Source organism: Clytia hemisphaerica, unplaced genomic scaffold, assembly GCF_902728285.1.
Source record: "Clytia hemisphaerica strain Z4C2 unplaced genomic scaffold, Clytia hemisphaerica genome assembly, whole genome shotgun sequence".
In the NCBI taxonomy this organism is placed as follows: Eukaryota; Metazoa; Cnidaria; class Hydrozoa; order Leptothecata; family Clytiidae; genus Clytia; species Clytia hemisphaerica.
The window spans coordinates 951,785-976,676 of record NW_027103512.1 but is presented as its reverse complement, the minus strand read 5'-3'; the positions used below and the strand labels follow the sequence as shown (position 1 = coordinate 976,676).

The window sequence follows — 24,892 nt, the reverse complement described above, 5'->3', positions numbered from 1 at the left end:
GTCGATTAATCTGGCTAATTCGGCATGTCAATACCTCATTTTGATGGATTTTCTCACTGACCACGAGAATTTGGCAAGCTCAAGTTCCTGGGTACATCTTTGTAAGAAAAATAAAACCTTCACAAAACCTAAAAACCTGCTAAAAATTATAAACTGTTCCTAGAAATTCGTTTTCTTCATTAGCGCTTCTTACGCTTTGTCAACCGACCTCCAGTATGGGCGGGTTGGAAATAATCTTCGGGTGTTTCTTCAACGCCATCTACGCCCTCTTGTTTGTTTCCACTCAACGTTTGAAGGAAGATATTCACTTTAGTCAAAAAGGTGATCACCTGAAATAGAGAGACGGGATCAAGAGACCATAAGAAATTGGTATATTTTATTTCTTTTGTACCTGGTTCAGCCTGGTTCAAGGAAGTTTAGCTTTGCCAATCTTCGAGTAAGCGGTTTTGTCAGGAGCTGGCTAAAGTAAAACTAGCTTTAGAATTTCAAAACATTTTTTCACGCTCAGCAGAGCTGTCTAATAAACCTGGGATCAATTCAAAACACTCGACACTCAAAGCTTTAGTTTAAATATTGTCAACATAGGTATCATAACATGCCATATTGTTTCACTGTACTCGAATTTGTGCAGAGTCAGCGAAAAAATCAAATTTATTTATTTTTTCTAACCAGAACTGCTCCACACGTATGTCAATTAACAAAACAAGGCTTGATAAAGATAAGATTGTGAACTTACAGAGTCATAATTATAGGCGAGGAAAAGGAGAGCGACGGCCAACGGAAGCGTGATCACTGATTGTGTTGGCTCCAAATCCACGTTCTTCTCCTGAGGGAAGAAATAAGTGAAAGATTTCAACCGACCAGTTAAAATTTTATGCCAATAATGCCGTGAAATAAGGAATAAATTTCAATCAAATCCAACGAGTCAATCAGTCAATGCACGATTTTAGTCAAATTTTGGTCTGTAAAATACCAACCAGACATGTAGCCGAAGCAAAATTTTGGGTTGGAGCAGCCCCCCCCCAACATACTTCCCCTAATAGGGCTAGATGATGACAAATGCCGCAAAGAGGGATTATGGCTTCGAAAAAATTACCTTTGCTTCGAATTTCAAGTTGACGTGTTTCTTTCCCAAATCGGCATCGGGTTTAATGGTAGCTGATGACGTCACAATGTCGTGCGAGCGGCCAGAAAGCGTCGATTGCACTTTGATAATGTAGGTCTAATGAAAAAGAGACGGATAGATTCGTATGGTGATCGTCGTATAAAGAAAAATTTGTTTGCAGAGAGTAGCAGAATTAACTTCTTTTTTCCTCCCTGGAAAATTACCAATTTGCTCTGGACATTCAGAAAAGGTCCGAAAAACAAGTATTCGATACTTATAAAACGTGCCACGCTGAAGTTTACTTTTCGTAGCTTTTTTTTAACATAATTATGAAATATTTGATGTTCAATGAAGTGACGAAAATAAAGACGTACCTTTGGTTTCAACGCAGGGAATTGAATGAATTTGACGACACCAGGGCTGATGGAATGAACCGGTGAATCCAAGTCATCTTCCTCGTACAATAACACCTGGGAGATAAAAGGTTTTGAACATAGCAATACTCTAGATCTCTAGCTATTGGATTTTCAATGAAAAATGTTCGCAAGGTGTTGTGAGGAAAGAAAGACGGTGACATTTCTGCTTATACGTCTCTGTTTACGACTGATGTTTGTAATGCCAAAATCAATGTCGCGTAAAAGAATCAGATGCATTATTTCCATTGGATTGAAAAACCGATTGAAAAACCGATTAAAAATTCTCTAAAGAGGTCTAAACAGTCAGCAAAATGAAAAATAGTCATACCTTAATTGTAGAGAGGAGTTTATCTTCAGTATCAAGGTGAGCGGTCAGAACGAACTTGGTTGGTTTCATGAAAGCCAAGAAGTGAACTCCCGTCACGTCCTCTTGTTGCACCTGAATGAAATGAATGAATGAATGAATGAATGAATGAATGAATGAATGAATGAATGAATGAATAAATGAATGAATGAGTGATGAATGAAGGCAGAATTAGTTGCTTTACTGCGGATGGTTTCGAGTCAAATAAAAGTGCAATGTATTAAAATCAACAAGGAGCCAATGTAGAGTAGGTTAAAGGCGTGGGGTTCCCGAATCAAAATTCCGCTCTTCCCAATGTTCCGCTTGATTTATAGATGTTTGATCTGACTATCCCGTGAAAACAATCGAAAGAAGTCCTAGAGTACTGGGCTATCTACGTAAAATATCGATTCTATCTAGACCACTTTACCAAAAGGGGGAAGCAAAACAAAATATAAGAAACCCTTACTTGAATTACATGGTTATCAGGGGCTAATCTTTCAACTCCTTCATTAGCCTCGTTCCGCATCAATCGGACATTGTAAGAACATCCAGGCTGCAATCCACGAATACGGAAATCACCGTTGGCATCGGAAATGGTAGACTCGTGGTACTCAGAGCATTTGTGTAAACCAACAGCCTCAATAGCGATCTTCTCTTCAGGAACACCGGCTAATGATGTTACTGAGCCGCTACAGCTGTAAGAAGAAAGAATCACTTTTAGCCAGTCACTCCTGCTTGAGTATATACACTTTGTCACGTTAAATAATACGAAGAAATTTAAAAGTTACATAAAAAACCGGCGTGGAAAAAGCCGTGATATCTAAAATAGGCTAGCAGAAAATTTCAAGATAGTCGATGGTCTAAAGTTAATGCGATGCTTTGTTTTGACGCCGATGCATTGACTTTCTCATCTGCCGTCTCTCGTATCAGATGTTGACAGAAATTTTGCCATCCATTAACATCTATTATGAAATCATACCTGAAAGCAACTCTTTTTCCTTTGATGTTGATCACGATATCTTGTCCTTCAGTCACACTGATGGTTTGTGATGACGCTTCAAAGCTGTATTCCTTCTGCATCGGTCGTAAGAAGTATTCACCTGGACCCTGTGTATAAAAATAGCGAGAAACAATAATTTTAATGATTTGGAAAGAGTTACAAAGAGGTTGGGTCGAGGCCATTGAGTTTCAAGCTCGAAGGGCTAGAGGCGAGACTCCTGGATGGGAATTTAAGCCACGTATATCCATCTAGAACGCCCGCGCGTGGTTTTTACACAAACGTCGGATTGAAAGTAAAGTCTATCACTAAATTTCAAAAAAAGTAGGAACCACTGTTATTAGGGTTAAGGAACAGCTTGATACAATCCGTCGTCATGATTACGGCGCGTTTTGGATGGGAAATAAGTGGCTTCAATTTCTCTTGCCTGAGAAGGGTTAAAGTTTCGCCTCTAACCCTTTGGTCGAGGCCTGTTTCAACGATCTTGAAGTGCTCGAGTTGAAGTGCTTCAAATTACTTCATCTGATGATGGGGAAAATGTAGCAATTTAATTTGACTGTCATATATTCTAACCCCTTGACACGTAAAATGATGTGTTGAGAGAAATCACTGATAAAGGGCTCTTCCAAAAATGTTCGTACATGGGGGTGGAGGATATAGTGTCCGGGGGGGGGGGGTATTGAAAAATCTACAAAATTTGCCTTGCCCGAGGGAGGGTGGGTGGTAAGGGTGGTAAACTTGCTCTGTTTGAGGGTAATTTTGAGTGTCCAGGGGGTCAACTAATGCTTGTCCGGAGGAGTTAAACCTGTTGTCCGGGGGATCAAAAGTCACAATGTACGGGGGGGGGGGTGAATTTCCAAATAAGGCTGTATCCTTCCACCCCCCATATTCAAATTTTTTCAGGAAAAGCCCAAAGCCAGGATATCATTCTCACCAAGTTTGAGAACAAGAATGTGCCATCTTTGTTGGTCAGATTGTTGTTGCGATATTGACGTCCGCTCAATGATAATAAAACGTTCTCCATTCCTTTGCCTCGCTCATCCAACACCTGCCGAAAAAACGTGAAATATAAAATCAGGATAAAACGTCATAAGCCTGCATAAGCAAAACTATTGTAAGGCAAAGTTGATGGTCAATGTCCGAGTGGTCTATGTCCGAGTGGTCTATTTTCGAGTGGTTGATGGCCGAGTGGTCAAGGCCTTAGCCACCGAATAAGGGGTTCTCCGTTCGAAACCCACTCCTTGCAATGTTCCGTTTTGTTTGTAGACACGGTGAAAACAATTGAGAGAGTGTCTCAAAGTCCTAGATTTAAATATCTACGTTAAATATTGACTCTTTCTGTCTAAAATCTAAATCATAGAGTAACTAAAATACCCATGTGTCACAGACCCGCTGGGAGCCCAGCCCCACTGGAAAGATTGACATAAATTTCGTTCCTGGTGGGAAAATCCCTTAGAATTTCAGCCTCACTTAGAAATTAACTTTTATTTCATCCCCATTCGAAATTCAATGTTTAAAAATTGCAGTTCAAAACCATTGCCACTGAATTTTGTAACCTTGGAACAAAGGAATTTCTATCCCCATTGGGATTTCAATAGGAATTTTTATCCCCACTGACAAAAAAGTTCCACCGGGGCTGTGAGACAGGAGTGTATTGTACTAAAGTAAAATGATGATGATTCTGACCACGAGAGTCATTATCATTTGACATTGAAATAATATAAGGAACGACTGTACTTAAAGGAGTGAAATCATCAAACTATTAAGAATTTGTATTTAACTTGAATTTGTATAAGGTTTTCAAAAAGCGTTTTAAAGCATTCCCAAACAAAGTTGGCGAGTTGAAATGCAACGAAAATGAAACAATTGGAAACGGAAAAGATGAGAAACATACCAGTACAGAAATGTGGCCGAGTTTTTGAGCAATGAAACTTCCTTTCTTGTTTGCGACAGGTGTGATATGATAGCCATCCTTCACTGCTGACTATAAAATTAAATTAAATATCCCTGTAAGTAAGTATATTCATCTGGTGGCTGTCGGTGCAGACGGGAGTGAGGGAATCTATTCCCTTGTCTATTTGCGCTAGACCGCCGGAGGTCGAATGCTGAAGTGGACCGTCACATCTACTTTCAGCTACCAGTTACTTACCACCCAGATCAGAATACCAAATCTAAGCTACTTTTTAGCTGAGTTGGCGGTGACCGGGGATTGAAAACTCAACTCTTGGATTCTACCGCCATACATGTTTTTTTTTTTATAAGCAAGTGTATGTCCCTTGGTCAGGCTCGTGTATGCTTAAGTTCTCAAAGCATCCAGGCATAGTTTGTGGTTATTATATGCTTAAGAATCATGCTAATGATTCACCCCGAGCCAAGTTTTTAAATAAATTCTAGAAATTTTGTAAAAATTTGTTCAGATTTTGGGAGCAGTGGAATGTTAGCAAGCCGTGGAATGTCTTATTTTTTACTTGACCTCTACCAAACCTTTTTAAACAGATAAAAATGACCACTTGAAAAATATTTTAGGCTGACATATATGCTCATGTTATGCTTAGGAATTCTGCAAATCTGAGCCTTCGTATGCTTATAAGCGTTATGCTTATAAAAAAAAACATGTATTGCCACAACCCTTAGTATAATCATAGAGTTGAATGCAATGACTGTCAGGTTAAAAATGTTAAAACTAAAGCTTCACCAAAAGCCTTCCATAATATTCTTGAGTAGGATCGGTACAAAATTTTGCAATTCCAAATCTCCAGAGATTACCTGTGAACCGACAAAACCGCGAGCATTATCATTACGAAGGTCAGGTTAAAAAAACGACTCTAACATTCTTGATTAAGATTATATTCTGAATCTTAAAACGTCTTGGTAACAAAGAGAAGTACAACAAACTTACTACTTCATATTGGGTCCCTCCATGCATTGGCCCAACTCTAAATGTAAATGGAAAATCTTCTGTTACTATGGTGACCGTTTCTTGATGCTACCTGCCATTCTATGTAGAAGACGTATTACGTGATTTTAACTAATCTGAAACCAGCACTAAAAGTTTTTTTCTATTTATGTGAACTAAGAGTCCCTCTTTGTTTACAGTATTAGACTCATAAATACTTTTTTAGGGTAAAAATTCTGGTGAGTCTGACGATGGAATTTATTGTTCTGGTGATCTCATGGTGTTGGTGTTGGCGATGGTGATTCTGGTTAGTCTACTGGACCTTTTCCTCGTAGAGTACTCGATAATTTAAGTTTCAGTGAAAAATATGTTGGTAATTGATAATTTTGATATGATTGAGTGCCCTTGTAAGCAGACCGAAATTGTGTGACTATTTTTTAAATGCCATACAAACCTGTAAGCCCCTTTAGCATCAGTCATCACTTCAATGGTTCGTTCCACTTGTTTCTCGTCACCTGTACCTTGCAATATCTTGATGGTCACAGAAACGTCAGCAAATGGTGGAGTAATGTCTCCTTGGATAAAGATTCCTTCGTGACCTTCGAAATCAGCTGTTGCTCCAGGGCAACTTTCTAAAAGATACAAACATTTTTCGTAGGAATTTTCTTGTGTGTTTTTAGATTCAAATTCTATTCTACAGTGGAAACTCTCTAACTCGAGCCTCTATAACTCGAACAAGTTTACTGGTCCCTTTAGTTAACAATGCTTTATAGACCTTTCTCCATACTTTGAGACTTCCGTAATTCGAACAAATTTACGCTCCCAATGCTCCATGAGTTAGATTCCACTATATTAACATCCTAGTTTATTCGGTGAAATCTTTACAAATCTTGTGAACACAGTAGAAGAAAAACTGAGAAGTTCCATCAATGGAAATTCGGCGAAAGAGACCAATACTTATAAATTGATTCTTCTTTATCTAGTAAGTAAGTCTGCGACCGCACTCGGAGGCGACCCGAAGGCTCCTCTTTTGATAGCTGTCTACACAAAGGTAGGGGAGGGCGCCAGTCTTTCTCCCTGGATTGCTCAACTTACCCTTGATCCTTCTCATTAATTTCTGAGCATCTAGCAGAGAGGCATTAAGTACCATTTGGAGAATCTTTGGCATGACCCGGCTGAGGGTTGAACCCACAAGCTTGCGCACCGTAGCAGGATGCTCTACCACTGCACTACGGTTGCTTCTTTATCTTCATCACTATTACAATCTTCTAACGAAATTCTCTAAATCACAAAACGAATTGCAAGACATGACAAACCTGAAATAGTGGTGACAAGAGATGGTGGAGTGAACAATACTTCTTTTGATTGTGGTGTTAATTCTAACTCCTCTGATAACCTAACACAATATGATGAAGTTCAGTTTTGAGTGTTTGCAAGAAAAAGAGATTCCAACAAACTACAATCATTAAAAGGGCTACATTTCTAACTCAATATTACAAAGTCAAGGTTCACAAATTACAGCCATTTTTAAGACCAGTTCCAAAGGTTCAGTTTCAGTTTCGGGACACCACCCGGCATCTCTTTGAAACTAGTAGGTCCAAATTTCGGAAAGAATAAGATTGAAACCGAGGCTTCGGTGAAAAAGATTCTTACTTTCCCCATGTTTGAATCTTGTAGACGGAAAATCTTTCTTCGGCACCTTGGTACACTGGTGTTTTGGTTTCAATTTGACCAGACGATTGGGATCTAAGGAAATAAGTCATTGACCATCATTGATCGTTAATTACATAAAAAATGCCCGGCGTTATGACAATCTAGATCTAGAAAAGTATGACCTAGTATATCAAAATATAAAGATATCAATAGAAAACTTCATATTTGCTGAGATTTAAATCTTAGAATCTTGATTTAGAAAGGTCAGTAAAAAAGGAAGAAAAAACTTAATTTTGAAGCTAACTTTATCATTTACATGTTAAGCTTAAGGTCAAAAGCACCAATTAAATCGACCTGAGCTCGCAGGACTTTATTGTCGGCGGCTATATTAAACCTCGCATTATCATTTCGGATATCAATTACTTTTGAGAAACACAGACTTACTTGATTTGGAGTGCGAGGTCAGTGACATTCTTGGTTGTTCTGATGGTGTAGTCTGTTTTATAGAAAGCTACCTTCAACGAAAGTGTCTGTGGCTCCTCCCTGCAAATGAAAGGAGAATAATCATAAAGAAATCGCCTTTAGAAAGAAGATACTAAGCTTATAGATGAGAAAATAAGAAACTGCGTTAAGAAAACTATGTATTTCACTCAAACATTCTATGACAAATTAAAATACACATTTTTTTTACAAGCAACTCCAATTTTCGGGTCATGGCTGGGGTAACTTAGCATTCTAACTTGACCACCTCTGATATTATAGCATATTAGGCAAGGGCTATTGTTTGCCATGGTTAAATTATCTATTATCTATTATCTATTAGATTATCTAAAGCTTTTACTTTAAGAGATAGTGAAAAAACCACTTAATTAGAGCTCTCGAGCCTTAGTAACCTAGTTGCTTATGAAAAAAATACGTGTAATACAACTTTTGAGCAAATCAATTAGAGTGATTTTCTAAACCGGAAATGCAGTCATAAATCTTAACTGACCAAAAGAGTGATTATACATGTACATTTTATCAATCAAAAAATATGCTTAATCAGCCTTACGTTTTGTAAATGTATTCATCATGCTCGAAACGATAACACGACACTGGTTTCAGGACGTAAGTTCCTAAAAAGAAGAGAAAGAAAACGTTGTCAATCAGCCAGTCGTAATCATGAGCGTAATCCCAGAATGTCAGTTATTAGCGAGTTTGCTCTTTTGAGGACGGTAGAGTGACTGAAGCGATTTGGAATAAACCGCACTTCTAACCCGCAAAATCGAGGACGGTAAAAGTGCTGATTTACCGTCGTCCTCAGCTGATCAGGATCTAGTCAAATTAGAACCTTACCGTCTCCGTCACAGAAAAACACACATACATAAACCCTGTATTGTATGGGGCAGGGTGCTCTGATATAGTGGTCATTGACCCTTATTGTTGCACAGGAGACTGACTCGTGAATGAACCTTCGCCCGGGTCTACCCATGCAATGTGAGGGAAATTGGGTAGTCATTCCAAGGTGCTGAACCTCATTGAGAACGTCTATAGTTGTGAAAATGGGATTCAAAGCACGTTGCAACTCAACCATATGAATATAGAAATACACTGCAATACATAGAGACCACATGTTCTAAAGTATTTAGAAAATACTCATACTTTAATATTTTTGATACAAATTTTTCTCAGACGCAACTTTGAGATTATGTTTTCCCTAATTTTCATAAAAATGTTCTCAACAGTTGTTAACTAAGTAAATTAAAGAAAAATCGAACACAAAAATGGCTTTAAAGGGACCCCTCTCCCCTGTTTGTGATCTTTAAGAAATCAAACTATATTGGTCCTAAAACCCCTAACAACATATTCAAAGGACATAAAACTTACTGCTAGTTCCTGTAGAGATATCGAAAAGTCCCTCTGAAAAAAGTATGGCGTCTTAAATACTCATGAGAAACAGTATATTTTCGCTGAGGATCAACTGCTCTTAATTATTCGTTATTTTCAGGCTCAGAATGTTCTTAATAAGACGCCTACTACAGGGCATAGTGACTTATTGGCTTCAAAGAGACTTAAAGTCAGCTTTTTTTTAAGGCTTTGCTAAAATGAGGCTTATGTTGTTGTTCTTAATTTGTTCTTAGGTTTTGTGTGAATTTTGAGCCTCGTGGTCTTATAAAATTGTTCTAATAAAAAAGCGAGTATCAAGCAGAGAGTTACTTACCAGGAGTTTTCAAACAGAATTGATTGTTTCCTTTCTTCAACTCGAATGAACCCAATTGCTCCTTCTCACCCTCCAGTGCAAAATTCTATATAGAGATGAAATGGAAATACCAAGAATTCAAAAATAGAAGAAATAGTAATCTCACAACACAGGGGTGTGGAGGCCTTTTTTCGAACGGAATGGCAGAACTTAAGAAGGGAATTTTGGAAATAAGGTCACTGTAGACAGAGAATTAGGCTCTGTTAATTTCGGAAAAAAAAAACAGGATTTAACAATTTGGTCAGAATTCCGGAATCAACAAGAAATTGTCAAAATTTCGTACCCACTGAAACCCCGCCCACACCAAATTAAATACAAAGACCAATTAATTGAATGACGCAGGGTTAAGATTTTGATTTCCTTTCATTCTCACTTGATTATTGTCTACCCAGGTAGGGAGACACCTCTTCTTTCCCTTGATCTTTTCTCTTAATTGCTGAGCATCATGCAGAGAAGTATTTGTTGTGACCCAGCTCCGAATTGAGTCCACAATCTTGCCCGTAGCTGGATACTTTACCTTTTATCTACAGCCTTTGTGATAAGTACAAAACCTTTAGTCTCAAAAATATCCTATAATTGAATGCTGACGGATTAGTCTAACCGTAAAGAAAACAAATTCAAATAGATGAAGATTAAATTATCATAAAGCTTTTATCAAACTCTTATAATTAAAGGCATTACCAATAGTCAATACCAATTGACAAATTGACTATACATATAATGTAAAAAAATGGCATCATATAAAGTTTTTTGCAGTAAGAGGCCCTCTTATTTGAAAGGAAAAATGAGAGGAAAGCAGTCGTTGTTGTTCGTTGTTGTTCAATAATTTTGATCATGTAGTTGTGCCATATTAACTCTTCACTATGACGAATTCACTAGCGGATTGGAACGAGATACTGAAACATTTTACTGATTATTTACAAAGATATCATAATTACATAGATTTCCCAGTTCGCTGTTTTGTTCGGTATCGATTCAGTGATGAAAAGGATTGGCATCTTTTTTGGGAGCGGAAGCGAAAAACAGAGGAAATAGGGGATGAGTGTGATAACACTACACATAAAAAAAAAACTGGACATGCTGAACAGTTTGTTATTGAAAGATTACGTCCTGTGATTGCAGAAGCTGCTGAAAAGATTGCTAAAAAGCAAAATTTTGAAATGTACGAGCCACAGAATTGTAGTTACACTTGTTACCCCCACACCGCACACTTGTACTATGGTGTTAAAGCTGCAACTCGTCAGTATCCACAAGAAAAAAAGAAAAAAGTACAAGTAAAATGTTCATTCCCAACCAATATCGTGTATGATGGAAAGAAAACATTCACTTGCTACAACCCCGAAAGTGTTACTATCGATGGCAAAGTGTTGAATAAGAATCCTGCCATGGTGAATTGTGAGAGTCTGATCGAAAATGGTTATCATAATGACTACGTGAGGCGATTTGATAAAGAAAACGAGAATAAAGAATATGATCGAGGGTGGGGTATTTTGCCAAAATGTAGAATCGGAAAAATCGAAGTAGAATTGTATTTGAACACATCTCCTTGTCCAGATTGCTTTAGGGAACTACAAACATTTGTCGGAGAGAACGGGCGAGTCGGTTTCCATGTGAAATATGCCTCGTTATTTAAGGGAACTCCGAACATTGAGGCAAGTAATCTGCAAGAATTCATGAATGTTAACCATGATCGCACCAGTCGTTTGAAAATCACGGAGTTCACTGGTACAGATTGGAGAATATTAGTATCTTACACTTTCAAACTAGCTGATGAACAAATAGCTGAAGAAGTAAAAAAGATGGAAGACTTTCTTTCAAAAGCGGAAAATATTGTCAAGGGTAAGTTGCCAGGAAATAGTGATGCTGTTGCCCCTGACAACAAGCCAAGCGATACCATTGGCGGAGGTACACAACAGGATCCAGAGAAAAATAATACCGTTGCCCCTGACAACAAGCCAAACGATACCATTGGCGGAGGTACACAACAGGATCCAGAGAAAAATAATACCGTTGCCCCTGAAAACAAGCCCAACAATACCAATGCCGGTGATAAACAGCAGGATCCAGAGAAAAATAATATCGTTGCCCTTGACAACAAGCCCAACAATACCAATGCCGGTGATAAACAGCAGGATCCAGAGAAAAATAATACCGTTGCCCCTGAAAACAAGCCCAACAATACCATTGACGGAAATAAACAGCAGGATAATAATACGGGTAGTAATCCTACAATAGATGAAGCAAAATCCGTAGTGATTCCGCAGGAAGTTCAAGACCTGATCCTTAGTACGATCGAAGTAACAAGGAAATTATCGGAAAGAATCAATACAGAAATGAAACAATATTTTGAGAACGTAAGGGAATTGCTTGGTATTGAACCTTATTTCGATGATATGGAACATGGCTTTGACGACTGGCGCAGTTTGAATAGAGAGCTTTTCAGTTTTCCAGCGAAACAAAAAGAATGGATGTGTAACTTCGTTTTTAATATCAACAGTTTAATGAAAGAACATGGATTGAATGTTCCAGAGAGTCCTTTCAATATTCCTACCGAGGCCGTGAGTGCCAAACATAAAATCAAAGATGAGATTAAAAGATCATACAATAGTATGAATAGGGTCCTAGGTTCGATTGAATTGGAGAGAAAACCTTTTCAAATACGCGCAGAAGTGGGAATCTTGAACAAAAAGGCATACACAAGATTGATAATCACGAAAGAATGCGCGGATGCTAACATTGAAATTTCTCGAATGAAAATGAAACATGAAGTCATCATGTCACTTAAAAAGAATTCCATTGAATTTGGTTGAAGTTGATATTGAATGTCACAAGAACCATGCTGAGTTGATTATTTATTATCGGGAAACTTTCTATTATACAGCAATAATAATCATTTATCTTTAACATTAAAATATTCATGGCATAATTTTTTTTGCATTTCATTTGATTAGCAGTTTAGCAGTTTCATTTCTAAAAAGTACAATCTATCTAATTTTGAACTTGCGTACACAACAATTTTACTTAATCTATCTTAGCATTCTCGAAGGTTTTTCGCGAACCTCGTTACCTTTTCAGTGCTCTTCAAGTAAGGAATACCGCAATATATTTTACGCCACCCGTATATTATTTTTAATAGGGGCGTGCACGCACTATTTAAAGTCTATTTTAAAGTGATTATTAATTTTTTGTTGTTCTATTTAAGTAAATTTGTTTGTAGATATCGTCATTGTGGGAGAAAAATTAAAGTTAAACGGTGTAAAAAAATATTTTCGTTTAAAACCATCATGCCTTGTATTTATTTTACCCTGTTTTGATAAAGTCTTTTACTTTCGAAGAAGGCGCATATTATATTTATCATTTAGGACACCCTTGTGTCACAGACCCGCTGGGGCCCCAATCCCACTGGAAAATTTGACAAAAATTTCGTCCCGGTGGGAAAAATACCCTAGAATTTCAGCCCCACTGAGAAATTGACTTAATTGAATTGATTTCATCCCCATTCAAAATTCTTTGTTTAGAAATTGCACTCCAAAACCATCCCACTGGAATTTTTAGCCTTGGAACAATAGAATTTTTATCCCCATTGAGATTTCAATCGAGATTTTTATTCCCGCTGTAAGAAAAAGTTTCATCGGGGCTGTGAAACAGGGGTTGTTTCAAGCATTGCAATGATTTTCCACTCGTTTCATATTTCACCTTTCAGTGGTTTCATATTTCACTTTTCAGTGTTTTCATGAAATAAAAACTCTCGAAAAAGGAAATATGTAGATAATCTGGATGCCTACCAGTGAGATGTTGTGCGAGATGGAGCATTTCAAGTGGTAACCAGAATGTTTGAGTTGGACATTTCGAATGTCTTGGTCGTTGATCTCAATCGTTTGCTGTTGATCTTCCCAGCACCAATTTTTCCGTTTCGGAATCACTATGGTTGTAAAAAAAAGAGGTTGGGTGAATTCCTTAGATACGACGTTAGCGGCCGAGACTTCCCTATAGCGGTCGAAACCCATATTATTATAAAGGCGGCCGAAACCTAACATGTGGCATGGAATCAACGTTTAGCGGCTAAAAACCATTGTAAAGGATACAGAATAAAGTTCAGGGCGATTGAATAGCGTACTTTTCGTACATTAGTATTGGAATGGGAGGAAAGCATTTCAATACTCATGGTGTGTAGACTTTTAACTCGGGTATTTTTAAAACCTCATCCCGGCTTGAACCTCCACGTTTCGGATTAGAATACATGTAGTCTATACCACTGGGCCACGAAAGCTGTTCATTCTTTAAAATTCAAAGATAGTAAAGTGAAGTATACTTCATGAGTCATATAGGTTCGAGCTTTGAAAAAGAAAAGTATTTTTCTTCGTTCGTAGTCTCCATATACCATTAATATTGAACTGTTTGTTCCCATCCCAATAATTAATGCACAAAAAAGAAATCCATTAAATCGCCCTTAATTATACAATATCGTCCGCTAAAGGTAGGTTTCGATCACATACGGATTAAAATTTGCATTTAGTGAGTCTGAACGAGATATCTAAAGTAAGACTTTAAAATTTTTAGAAAATTATTCATCTGGGCAGATTCCGTCTAACAAGTGTAGTACAAGTATTGTTTAGAACATAAGACTTCGATGGCCAAAATGTTAAGAACAAGTTAAGAAGATTTTACGGCTTTGTAGACTCTAAAATAGCCAATTTATCAAAGAGATGGAAAAAATGTTCACAAAATGGTGAAAATAACGACTCAAAGTGAAGAACATTCTAAGGCTTTTGGATGTTCTTATACAAAAACGTGTAGTTGTTGTATCAGCGGATTTCCAAAGCGAGTATTTATTTTTGAAAGAACAACTAAGTATTCCCTTCCCCACCCCTAGTTTTAAATTACCAGGTTAAACAGGGTAAAAGAAATACTCACGTTTATATTTTCCAGGCAATACATCGGGGATAGAGAATGACAATTTGGAGCCAGCTCCCTCCACCTGATAAAAATGAAAAGTTTTGTTACTTTATAAGGAGTCAATGTAGGTATAACACAATCCTATCGTTCTGGTGCTTCGGTATTCACATCTAACCTAAACAGTATTTAATCAGGAAATCGACTCAAATGCGTTTTATAATCTGGTTTTAGTCAAAGTAATCAAAGTATTCAAGCTCTTCTTACGGTTCCAGGTAACTTGAGAGCTGAGGAACTTTCTGATGGCATCAAATACACTGAAACGTCACTGCACTCTTCTGAAATGTCAAAAGAATGTAACAATTATCGACGTGAACAGTATGTATTATAAATCGTTTAGTTTATATTTTGTAAAACGGTTCATTATAACTTGAAAAGTAAATAATGTGCATGTCCCAAACTATAAGTCAGTCCTCTAACCAGACCCGGCCCAGAAAAGCACTGCTCGCACTATTGCCTTCCTCATTTCTCCAGTACAGATCTAGTAGAATCTCAAATCACTGCCCCATTAAAAAAGGGGGTACTCGGTAGCGAAGGGAAAAAATTCAGATTTCAAAAAGTTTCACTGGAGATAATCAACCGAGAACTAAAAGTCCTGTTGACGTGACCACAACCATAAGTCAGCCCTTCATTAAAAGATTATCGTGAGAGTAAATTTCATCTTTATTTAGCATTCATTTATTAGGAAATCTATTATCATTTTTATCCGAAAAAAGTCAATGTTTTCATATGACCAATACAATAAACAGAATAGAATCGCAAGGTTTCCAATTCACCAAGAAAAGACACCATGCTCTAGGTTGAGCATTTGTCTGGTAATAAACACGGATGTAAAAGAGAGATAAACAACATACTGATACAATGAATATCTCCAAAGACAGTCGCCAAGAATTGTTCGAATTTGATATCAGTCAGTGGTTTGTTGACCAAATGGACATCGACATGTGTTGGACGTAATCGGAGGCCGGCTTTTGCTTCACTCTCAATGATTGGTATCTGAAACAAGGATTATTCTCAGATTCTCAGATTCTTAGAAACATAAAATTTAATCAACTGGGCAGAAAGTTTAAAACGTTTTGTGGCCTTCGAGCTGCAAAAAAAAAATCCGAGACTCCATGCAATGGACTTTATAATGACTGATGTATTTTTTAAAAGTTTTACAGTAGGAGAAATTCTCAGTTGTCTGAAAAAAAAAACTTACTTCAGTTATAATAGCTATCACCATAGTTAATAAAAAACGCATCGAAAAAGAACCAAAAAGAATTAAAAATTTTTTAGTTAAAAACAAAATGAAAAGTCCATCCATACCTCAACCCTAAATTTCCCAGGTGTACTTTGGAAACAGAAGTGACCATTTTTAGTGACAGCAGTTGATTTTGGTTTGCCATCTTTCTGATCCACAGGTTGAAGTAAAACCTTCAGTTGTGATAGCTGAAAGTTAAAAGAAAAGCAAACTTGATTGAGATGTGGAGGCTGAATGGTTTAGCGCGTCAGCACGTCAAACAAGGGGTTCCCAGTTCAAATCCCCGCTCCTTTAAATGTTCTGTTTAGATTATAGATAGCCGAGTCGCTGTCCGTGGAACCTGTGAAAACAATCGAAAGACTATTTCTAAAAGTCCTAGATTAATTGGGCTACCCACACACAAAATATCAAACTCTGTCTATCTGAAGTAAGACGATTAAAAGATATGATGGTACTCTCTAAAACCTTCTTGGTTAGACTAAATCTTAAAGCCATTTACCTTTTACATAGTTATAATGTATGTTGATTCAGACGAGTCGGGTGTATATAACACCGTATAATTCCTTTAATCAAAATTTCATGTTCTTTCTAGCCAATGGTGGCTTTATTCACTCTCAGGAGGGCATAATTTTTTAGAAAGAACAAGTTACATTTTGAATTGACCTACCTGAAGGCTTATGTAATTTAGAAAAGAGAGAAATGGCAACAAAAGTAAGAAAATGCAAATCAAAAAATCAGAAAAAAAAAACCAATGCTCATTTTCGCTAAAAATGACAGAAATAAAATCTGCCCAAATACAAAGATCTGATTTTTACAAAACGAAAGGTAAGACGAAGAAAACATACTTGTCGAACACCAGGTGGCATTTGCTTGATGACAATAGATCCACAGATTTTATACCTGAAGAAGATGGGAAAAATATTTTCAAATCCATTTCTATTTCACATAGCTCCACACTGAAAGTTTTAAAAGGTCGATGTTTCATTGTCTTTCATTGTTGTTTTCATGATATGAATTTCAAACTAAAAGATGAGCTTACTCATTTGCTACTATATCTTTCAAGGTTGGAACATTTGGGCTGATGTGAGTTTTACTTTCTTCAAAAATGTAATTTTCTTTGGAAAGCTAAAACATAAAAGAAAATGCTGTTTCATAAAAGAAAGTGTAATTCATAGTACAAATCAAAATGTCATGCACAATAAAGAAATGCATACAATGCAGCTCTAACCAAATAACATTTGAGCCTCACACTTTTTGGAAAAGTTTTTGGCAAAGATTTTCTTTGAAAGAAAGGACAGTAACTAAAGTTATGAATAATAATAATAGGTCAAAAGTAGTTTTCAATCAAGTTTAGTAAACACCTTCTAGCACGCCAGAAATTTGGCTTTTAGATGTTATCCAGAGACTATGGAGGTTTAGCTTACTTTGAATGTGTAATGCCCAGTGGTGATATTTTCCAGCATGTATTCACCATTATCAGAAGTGAGAGCCGTTCTTGATTCTCCTGCATCATTGGTAACTACAATTTCTACGCCACCGATTCCTGATTTCTGTAAACGAATATTAAAAGTGTTAAAAAAGTAGACTTTCAGTAATAGCTCTTGATACTATAAAGAAGATATCATATAAAACATGAATAGACATGTAGACCTAGTTAGAATCGTATGAGAGTTGATCGTTTCAAAATGACAGACCTTCTAAACTTTAACCCTGGCAGAAAGGGATAATTACTTACGATAAAGACTCTTTTTAACAAGCTTTCAAACAATGTCAAAACACCAGCCCTAACAGGCCCTAACAGGCCCTAATGCCTACAAGCAACCATTTTTTGTTTATAAAATGAAGTTCAAAGTTCTGTTCAATGATATACTATAAGTAAGCCAACCAGGTTGAGCCTGTATTGCATGGAAAAATTTCCCTGCAGGCAAGTTAAATGTGCCAAGAGGTAGTCCTGGCTAGTTTTCCTCCAGCCAAAAATTTATAATGTTTTCATTAAGGTAGTTTCTTATAATTCAATATACCAGACATAGAGGCAACACTCACGATTGTATCGATAACTTTTCCTTTCACAGAAAATCCATACACTTGAAATGGGGTCTGAAAGAATAACAAAAAATGATTAATATAAATTAGATTAAAATAAATATTAGATTGTTTTAAAATAAGAAAAACACCAACTTCGTTCCTTCAAACTCGAAACTAATTCTTCTTGGGATATGCGTTTTGTTTGTGTCCATAACACAAATACATGGTCATACATACCACATAAATATTGAAAGTCTCAGAGGCAAAAGCACGTGCATGTAGTTACTTAGGATATCTAATTCAATACGGTGCTTTTAAAACACTGTTTATTTATATATTTTTTATCTCTTTGTGCCCGTGGCTACATATATATACAAAAAACCTATAGACTACTACAAGGTATATCTAAGCCTATAGACCAATCCATCTAATAACTGTGACAGTGTAGCCTAGGTTTCAGTTTCTACCAACCTTCATCATCACGCTTTTCAAATTGACAGAAAATGCAAGTTTCCCTGGAACAATGTCAAATACGATATTCTGAGCTGTATAGAAAGGGACCTGAAAAAAGGAAATCAGGAGATGAATATAAAACTTCTCTTTGGAGATCAATGGTAATTTTTGTTTCCTTTTACACAAACTATGACGCTAAAGATGCAAATAAAGACGTCCTTTCAAATTATAAGAGCGAATTTATGTAAGTTGTATTTTCTGTGACAGTTAATTTTTCATTTGTCTAGATCTCGAGTGACTGAGAACAATAATAGGCCATTTCACGGTCGAAATGGATCATGGGTAATCAGGACTGATTGCGCCTCCATTACGGCTTCCCGTTGGCTAGACGCAAAAATCTTCAACTTTTTTCAAAACTTTGGACCAATAGTAAGTCGTTATTAGCGCGCAGTGGTCCTGATTACCCATTACGCTTTGCGACTGTGAAATGGCCTATGTATCAGCGATTTTACTGTCTTCCATTTTGCAAGTCAAAACTGCCTATTGTCCTAAATCGTTTCATTCCTCAAAGGATAGATATAAAAACTCACTTTTGATTTTGGAGGTATCATAATTTTCCATCAATGAACAACATGTCTCTTTTCTCACGAAAGTGAAATTAAAAATATATTTACCAGGTTGTAGGATCCACTTGGAACACTTGGAAAAACAAAGGAACCATCAGCTTGTGATTTGACAGAACACAATGGAATCTCATTCTGGTCAATCTTATTTGCAGCAAGATACTCTTTGGGAACTTCTTGACAATTCTTGACACTCTGAATTTCAGTACAAAAATTACGAATTAGCCATAATGGAGGATTTTATCATATTCAAACCATTTGATGAGCTTAAAAGCTGCAGACGACAACTGAATTTTGACAGAAAGAGAAGGGTATAGGATAGGACAGGTTTGACAAAGTGTCTAATTACCCCCAACATATTAAATACTTTCTAATTTAGAACAGATACCGACAATCTAGATTCGATAAAGCAATCCGTCTCAAAGCCTGTATGCCTGTTCAATTCTCTCCAAATCACTTCTAAACATAAACCATTTGATTTACATTTACCTTCTTTTCATTTGAGAATAGTATGAAAACAACATCCTGAATGGGTTCTCCACTGCTGAGCACATGGCCCTAAGAGAGAATGGATATTTCAGCTAATATTTTAGGGGAAATTTACTCAAAATATGATTTTCTGTAGAATGTACAGTATCGCCATCAGTCTTTTCTAATTTATCAAATAGCGAGCAGACCATTTTTCATGCCCTTTTAGCGTCTGCTTATTGACCGCTGCCCCTCCTAAAATCACTAATATTTCGGTAAAAACAGCCTTTTTTGGGGTAAAACACTACAAAAAGTGCCCTTTTTGGCCACCAACGGACACTGTGCTGCCTTTCTAAAACATGGCCTGGTGAGACTTTAACTTTATTCAAATGAGTTGAGTAGTATTCATACACATTTATTCAAATGACAGATACAAACAATGAAACTTAAATGAAATAGCTATCAAAAAGAAGGATTTTTTAAGTTCAAGATATCATATTGTATACCTTGACATCGTATCCTGAAACAAGGATGCTTTCTATTTTCACATTGTCCTCCAAAACATTCAATTGTATACGATTCTGTTGAAAACAAGGTGAATTCAAAAATTTCATTCTAACAGAATATTATTCTTTCTGTGAACTTTCCCTTTCAACTGAAAATTTGATAAAACCCAGTTAAGAAAATAGGTTATTGACTCTCTAAGAAACCAAATTTTTAGTTAGTCAGTAGAATCTTCATCTTCCATTGAAAATCAATTTGCCACAACAAATTGGCAAGATTCTTCATATCATGAATTTTTGAGATTGAGTGACATTTCTTCAAACTGGTTGAAATAAATAAATAAATGTTAAGATCCATCATAACATTCATGACTTACATTGGTCAAAGTCCAAGTTGGATGTGAAGCTTCAGAAATGTAATTTCCTGGCATGATATCTGGGAATGTGTAGCTAGAAAACAAAAAGATTTTATGGTAAATAACGATTCTTGATGATATGATTAAGTCATTTTTAATTGCCATCCATTCTTAAAGAATCCAATAACCAAACCACCATAATTTTCAGTGTTGCATATTTATCCGAACATTAAAAATCTAATTACCTTCCACTGTCGCTGGTGGTCGTCTCACTGATCACTTTCCCTTCTGAAAAAGAAAGATATGTAGAAAAAAATTAAATAATAAAAGCATCATTTTGTCTCGAGCTACATACAAAATACCATTTGCATTACACAGCTATAGCGCAAGTCAAAAATATATGGTTTTGAAAGTCCTTTTCTTTTCTAGGTCCTGCTTTACTAAAATATTCCTAAGGATTACCAGAATTTTTTAAGTGAACGTTGACACCAGATGGTCCAGTTTCTTTTCCAAGACTGAGAACCTAAAATGACAAAAGAAATCTGGTTTTCAACCAAAGCTGGCAGTAGTGATGCCTTAGGTTACAGTATAGTATTGTCCTCTCTTTTGTGTAAATATTATTTTGAGGGTGAGAAATGGTGCAGGGTTGCTATAAAAAGGTGCAAGAATGAAACAAGATAATCACTTTTAATATAATTTTTTAAGGGATAAACATACATTGCCAGAGACAGTGAAGCCAGAGAATTTAAAGTTCAAATCTTCTCCCTTTGAGCATGGGTCGTTTCCGTCAATATTCAATTCAATTTCTTGTGGTTCTAAAAGATGGGCAGCTTTTGGTTACATTTTACATACCCTGAATAATCCTCAGTTTGTAATCCCTTCACAAGGGCTATTTACTATATCCCTTCACAAGGGCTATTTATTGAATAAAATTATCTCCTTCATATTAGGGTGGGGCGTCAAATGTCAAAGTCAGAAAATTCAAGATGTAGTGTTTTTTTAAGAAAATTTAACCTATTGTGAGGCATTCTGCGCAATTTTTAAGGTCAAAAGTTCAAAATTGGCCGAACCCCCCTGGGGGTACTGATTCGCACTACAGGTAAAAATTGGAAAAAATGGCATTTTCTGGCCTTTTCAGGCCTGTAAATATGTCAAAACTATTGCAAATCTTATTTTTTTCACTTGCTGTACTAAATTTTATGAAGAAACAACAAAATTATCATATTGGGTTGAAAATTGTGCCCATTGGAGCCCTAAACGAGCCGTTTTAAGCCAATTTTGGGTAGCAAAATGCTTTTTAAGGCCAATTTTGCAAGCTCATAAACTTTAAACTGATTGATTCACATATCTGAAATTTTCAGAGATGGAAGTCTTCAATAAAGTCTTTAAGCAAAATGAATTTCAAGTTTTTCACTTTTTTCAAAAAATCATAATGGCGTCTTCAAAAATCGCTTTTTAGCAAAAAAAAATCATATTTCTCAAAAAATAGCATTTTTTAAGGCAAGCTTCTACAAACTGAGTTTAAATGCTGACTGAAATTTCTTTTGCAGTGATAGTATACTGGAGATACTCCAGGGAAATCAAAATCATTTGGGTCTGGGATGCGTCTATGTCCGCCATTATGGAAATAAAATCCCTGCTAAGAGCCATTTTTCAGGCAAAAACCCAAATTTGGACTGAAAAAACCTCTAAAATGTCATTAGACATGGGTCCAAATTTTTTTGCAGTGATAGTATTCTGGAAATACTGCAGGAAAATCAAAGTCATCTGGGCTTGGGATTTGGGTATATCCACCATTTTGAAATTGAAATTCCTGCTAAAACGCAATATGTCAATCAAAAATCCAAATTTGGACTCAAAAAATCTTAAAAATGGCAATAGACATGAACCTAAAATCTTTTTGCAGTGATAGTCTTCTGGAAGTACTCCAGGAAAATCAAAATCATTTGGGTTTAGGATTTGGGTATATCCCCCATTATGGAATTGAAATCTGTGCTAAAACTGGCTAAATTACAACATTTCAAGCAAAAATCCCATATTGACTTAAAAACTGCTCTAATATGGCAATAGACATGAACCTAAAATCTTTTTGCAGTGATAGTGTTCTGTAAATATTCTAGGGGTAAAAACTATTCAGGTGTAAGATGCTTCTGGGACCGCAATTTTTAAACTGAAGCCAGTTCTAAAATGTATATAATATTTCAAGCTAAAATTCAATCTTTTTTTGACGGAACAAGTCTTGAAAATGGAAATGTAAGTGGGCTATAAAGAATTGTTGAGTGAAATGGGATTTTTTAAATGATTTATTTCAACTAGTATTTCTAAATTAAAGGATTGTAAATTCACATTCTTTGTTTAATATAATATACAAAATATTTAGTCAATTATGATGTATAAGATGGAAATATGTAGCATTTTAACAGAGATTTCATTTCCATAAGGGTGGATGTAAACAAATCTCAGACTGAAATGATTTTATTTTCCCAGGAATATTCACAGAATACTATCACTTCAAAAAAATTGGGTCCATGTCTATTGTCATTTTAGAGCAATTTTTTTTCAAAAACGGGGTTTTTGCTTGAAACGTTGTATTTTAGCCAGTTTTAACACATATTTCAATTCCATAATGGAGAGGATATACCCAATGGGGGATATACCCAAATCCTAAACCCAAACGATTTGGATTTCCCTGGAGTATTTCCAGAAGACTATCACTGCAAAAAGATTTTAGGCTCATGTCTACTGCCATTTTTAATATTTTTTGAGTCAAAAATTGGATTTTTGATTGAAATATTGCGTTTTAGCAGGAATTTCAATTTCAAAATGGTGGATTTACCCAAATCCCAAGCCCAGATGACTTTGATTTTCCTGTAGTATTTCCAGAATACTATCACTGCAAGAAAATTTGGACCCATGTCTATTGACATTTTAGAGATTTTTTCAGTCCAAATATGGGTTTTTGGCCTGAAAAATGGCTCTTAGCAGGAATTTTATTTCCATAATGGCGGACATAGACGCATCCCAGACCCAAATGATTTTGATTTCCCTGGAGTATCTCCAGTATACTATCACTGCAAAAAAAATTTCAGTCAGCATTTAAACTCAGTTTGTAGAAGCTTGCCTTAAAAAATGCTATTTTTTGAGAAATATGATTTTTTTTTGCTAAAAAGCGATTTTTGAAGACGCCATTATGATTTTTTGAAAAAAGTGAAAAACTTGAAATTCATTTTGCTTAAAGACTTTATTGAAGACTCCCATCTCTGAAAATTTCAGACATGTGAATTAATCAGTTTAAAGTTTATGAGCTTGCAAAATTGGCCTTAAAAAGCATTTTGCTACCCAAAATTGGCATAAAACGGCTCGTTTAGGGCTCTAATGGGCACAATTTTCAATCCAATATGATTATTTTGTTGTTTCTTCATAAAATTTAGTACAGCAAGTGAAAAAAATAAGATTTGCAATAGTTTTGACATATTCACAGGCCTGAAAAGGCCAGAAAATGCCATTTTTTCCAATTTTTGCCTGTAGTGCGAATCAGTACCCCCAGGGGGGTTCGGCCAATTTTGAACTTCTGATCTTAAAAATTGCGCAGAATGCCTCACAATAGGTTAAATTTTCATAAAAAAACACTACATCTTGAATTTTCTGACTTTGCCTCAAAAATGACTGTTGACGCCCTACCCTATTCATATTCAATTTGTTGGGTATCTAAATAGTTAACTAAATTTTATTTCCAAGACAATAATTTGCTGATGAGGTCCTGTTAATTGACAAGCTAGAGCATTTATTTTGATAGGACACTCAATTAGTAAAATACAGTTTTAGAAATACAACTTACTAAAACCCCAGCCTTCTGGAGGAGAAATCTTCAAAACGTATTCTCCCTAAAATAATATCAAACAAATTTTCAAAAGCCATGGGCAAAAAAAAGACAAATATGATTTGCATTAATAACATATATAGAAATACTTAACACAAAAAGTAGTTATGGTCTACCTATATACTTCTTCCTTCAAAAGAGCTTAAATTAGAAATCCTTACAATTCAATTTTACCTTATCATAAATTGCAACCAAGAAATATCCATTTTTAGGAGCACATTCTGTTTTGGATTTGAAAGCTCCTTGTTTGGTGTAAAGCTTAATCTGAGTGAAAAAGAAGATAATGTATGTTAGTACTTGAATAAATAATGTCTAATTATCTCTTCTCTTGTTTCTGGAAATTGGCCTGTGAGCTTTTTTCAAACATCACCCAGATTTGTTTTATAGAACCCTTGTAACACTATAAAAATCTTACATGCAGCTATTCATTAACTAATAAAAGTTCAGCTCTCCAATTTTTGGCCCCTTTAGTGCCACCATTTTCAACTTGTTGTACTCCCTTTTACCCTGTGTTACTCCCTTTTACCGTGTGTTACCCTTCTTAGCAACAACGCATGAAAGGTTATTAAAAAGTATAACTAAAAGGCCCAATCTTTTATTACCTCAACTTGTTCAAATTTAATTGGGATTGGAGATTCTACAAAACCACCACATCCAACAACATCTTGACCATTACATTGTATCAACAAAAAGGATGCTATCAAGCAAGCAACTGCTAGTGACAATACTTTCATTT

General features: G+C 36.0%; 1 protein-coding gene across 1 annotated transcript; it reads right to left on the bottom strand.

The window, feature by feature from the left end:
• Positions 1-79: 79 nt before the first annotated feature.
• On the bottom strand, positions 80-24,892 carry LOC136799263 (BOS complex subunit NOMO1-like). The gene is made up of 36 exons (XM_067055959.1): positions 24,759-24,892; positions 24,331-24,420; positions 24,115-24,160; positions 20,994-21,091; positions 20,739-20,799; positions 20,522-20,564; positions 20,298-20,370; positions 19,924-19,998; positions 19,439-19,507; positions 19,001-19,144; positions 18,345-18,434; positions 17,892-17,945; positions 17,273-17,398; positions 16,888-16,973; positions 16,694-16,748; positions 15,914-16,036; positions 15,460-15,601; positions 14,813-14,883; positions 14,567-14,630; positions 13,438-13,574; positions 9,614-9,698; positions 8,465-8,528; positions 7,858-7,956; positions 7,414-7,506; positions 7,077-7,156; positions 6,215-6,392; positions 5,764-5,800; positions 4,759-4,848; positions 3,799-3,912; positions 2,847-2,974; positions 2,334-2,562; positions 1,850-1,960; positions 1,480-1,575; positions 1,097-1,222; positions 737-826; positions 80-329 (listed from the first exon to the last, which is right to left on the bottom strand). The coding sequence occupies exons 1-36, from the start codon at positions 24,888-24,890 to the stop codon at positions 180-182; spliced, it is 3,549 nt and encodes a 1,182-aa protein (XP_066912060.1). The 5' UTR covers positions 24,891-24,892; the 3' UTR covers positions 80-179.

Coding starts and splice junctions, on each gene's coding strand:
- LOC136799263 (XM_067055959.1), bottom strand. CDS start 24,890: ATGAAAGTATTGTCACTAGCAGTTGCTTGCTTGATAGCATCCTTTTTG. Junction 19,508..19,923: donor TTTCAGGATACGATGTCAAG/GTATACAATATG, acceptor ATTCTCTCTTAG/GGCCATGTGCTCAGCAGTGG. Junction 7,957..8,464: donor GATGAATACATTTACAAAAC/GTAAGGCTGATT, acceptor TTTCATTTGCAG/GGAGGAGCCACAGACACTTT.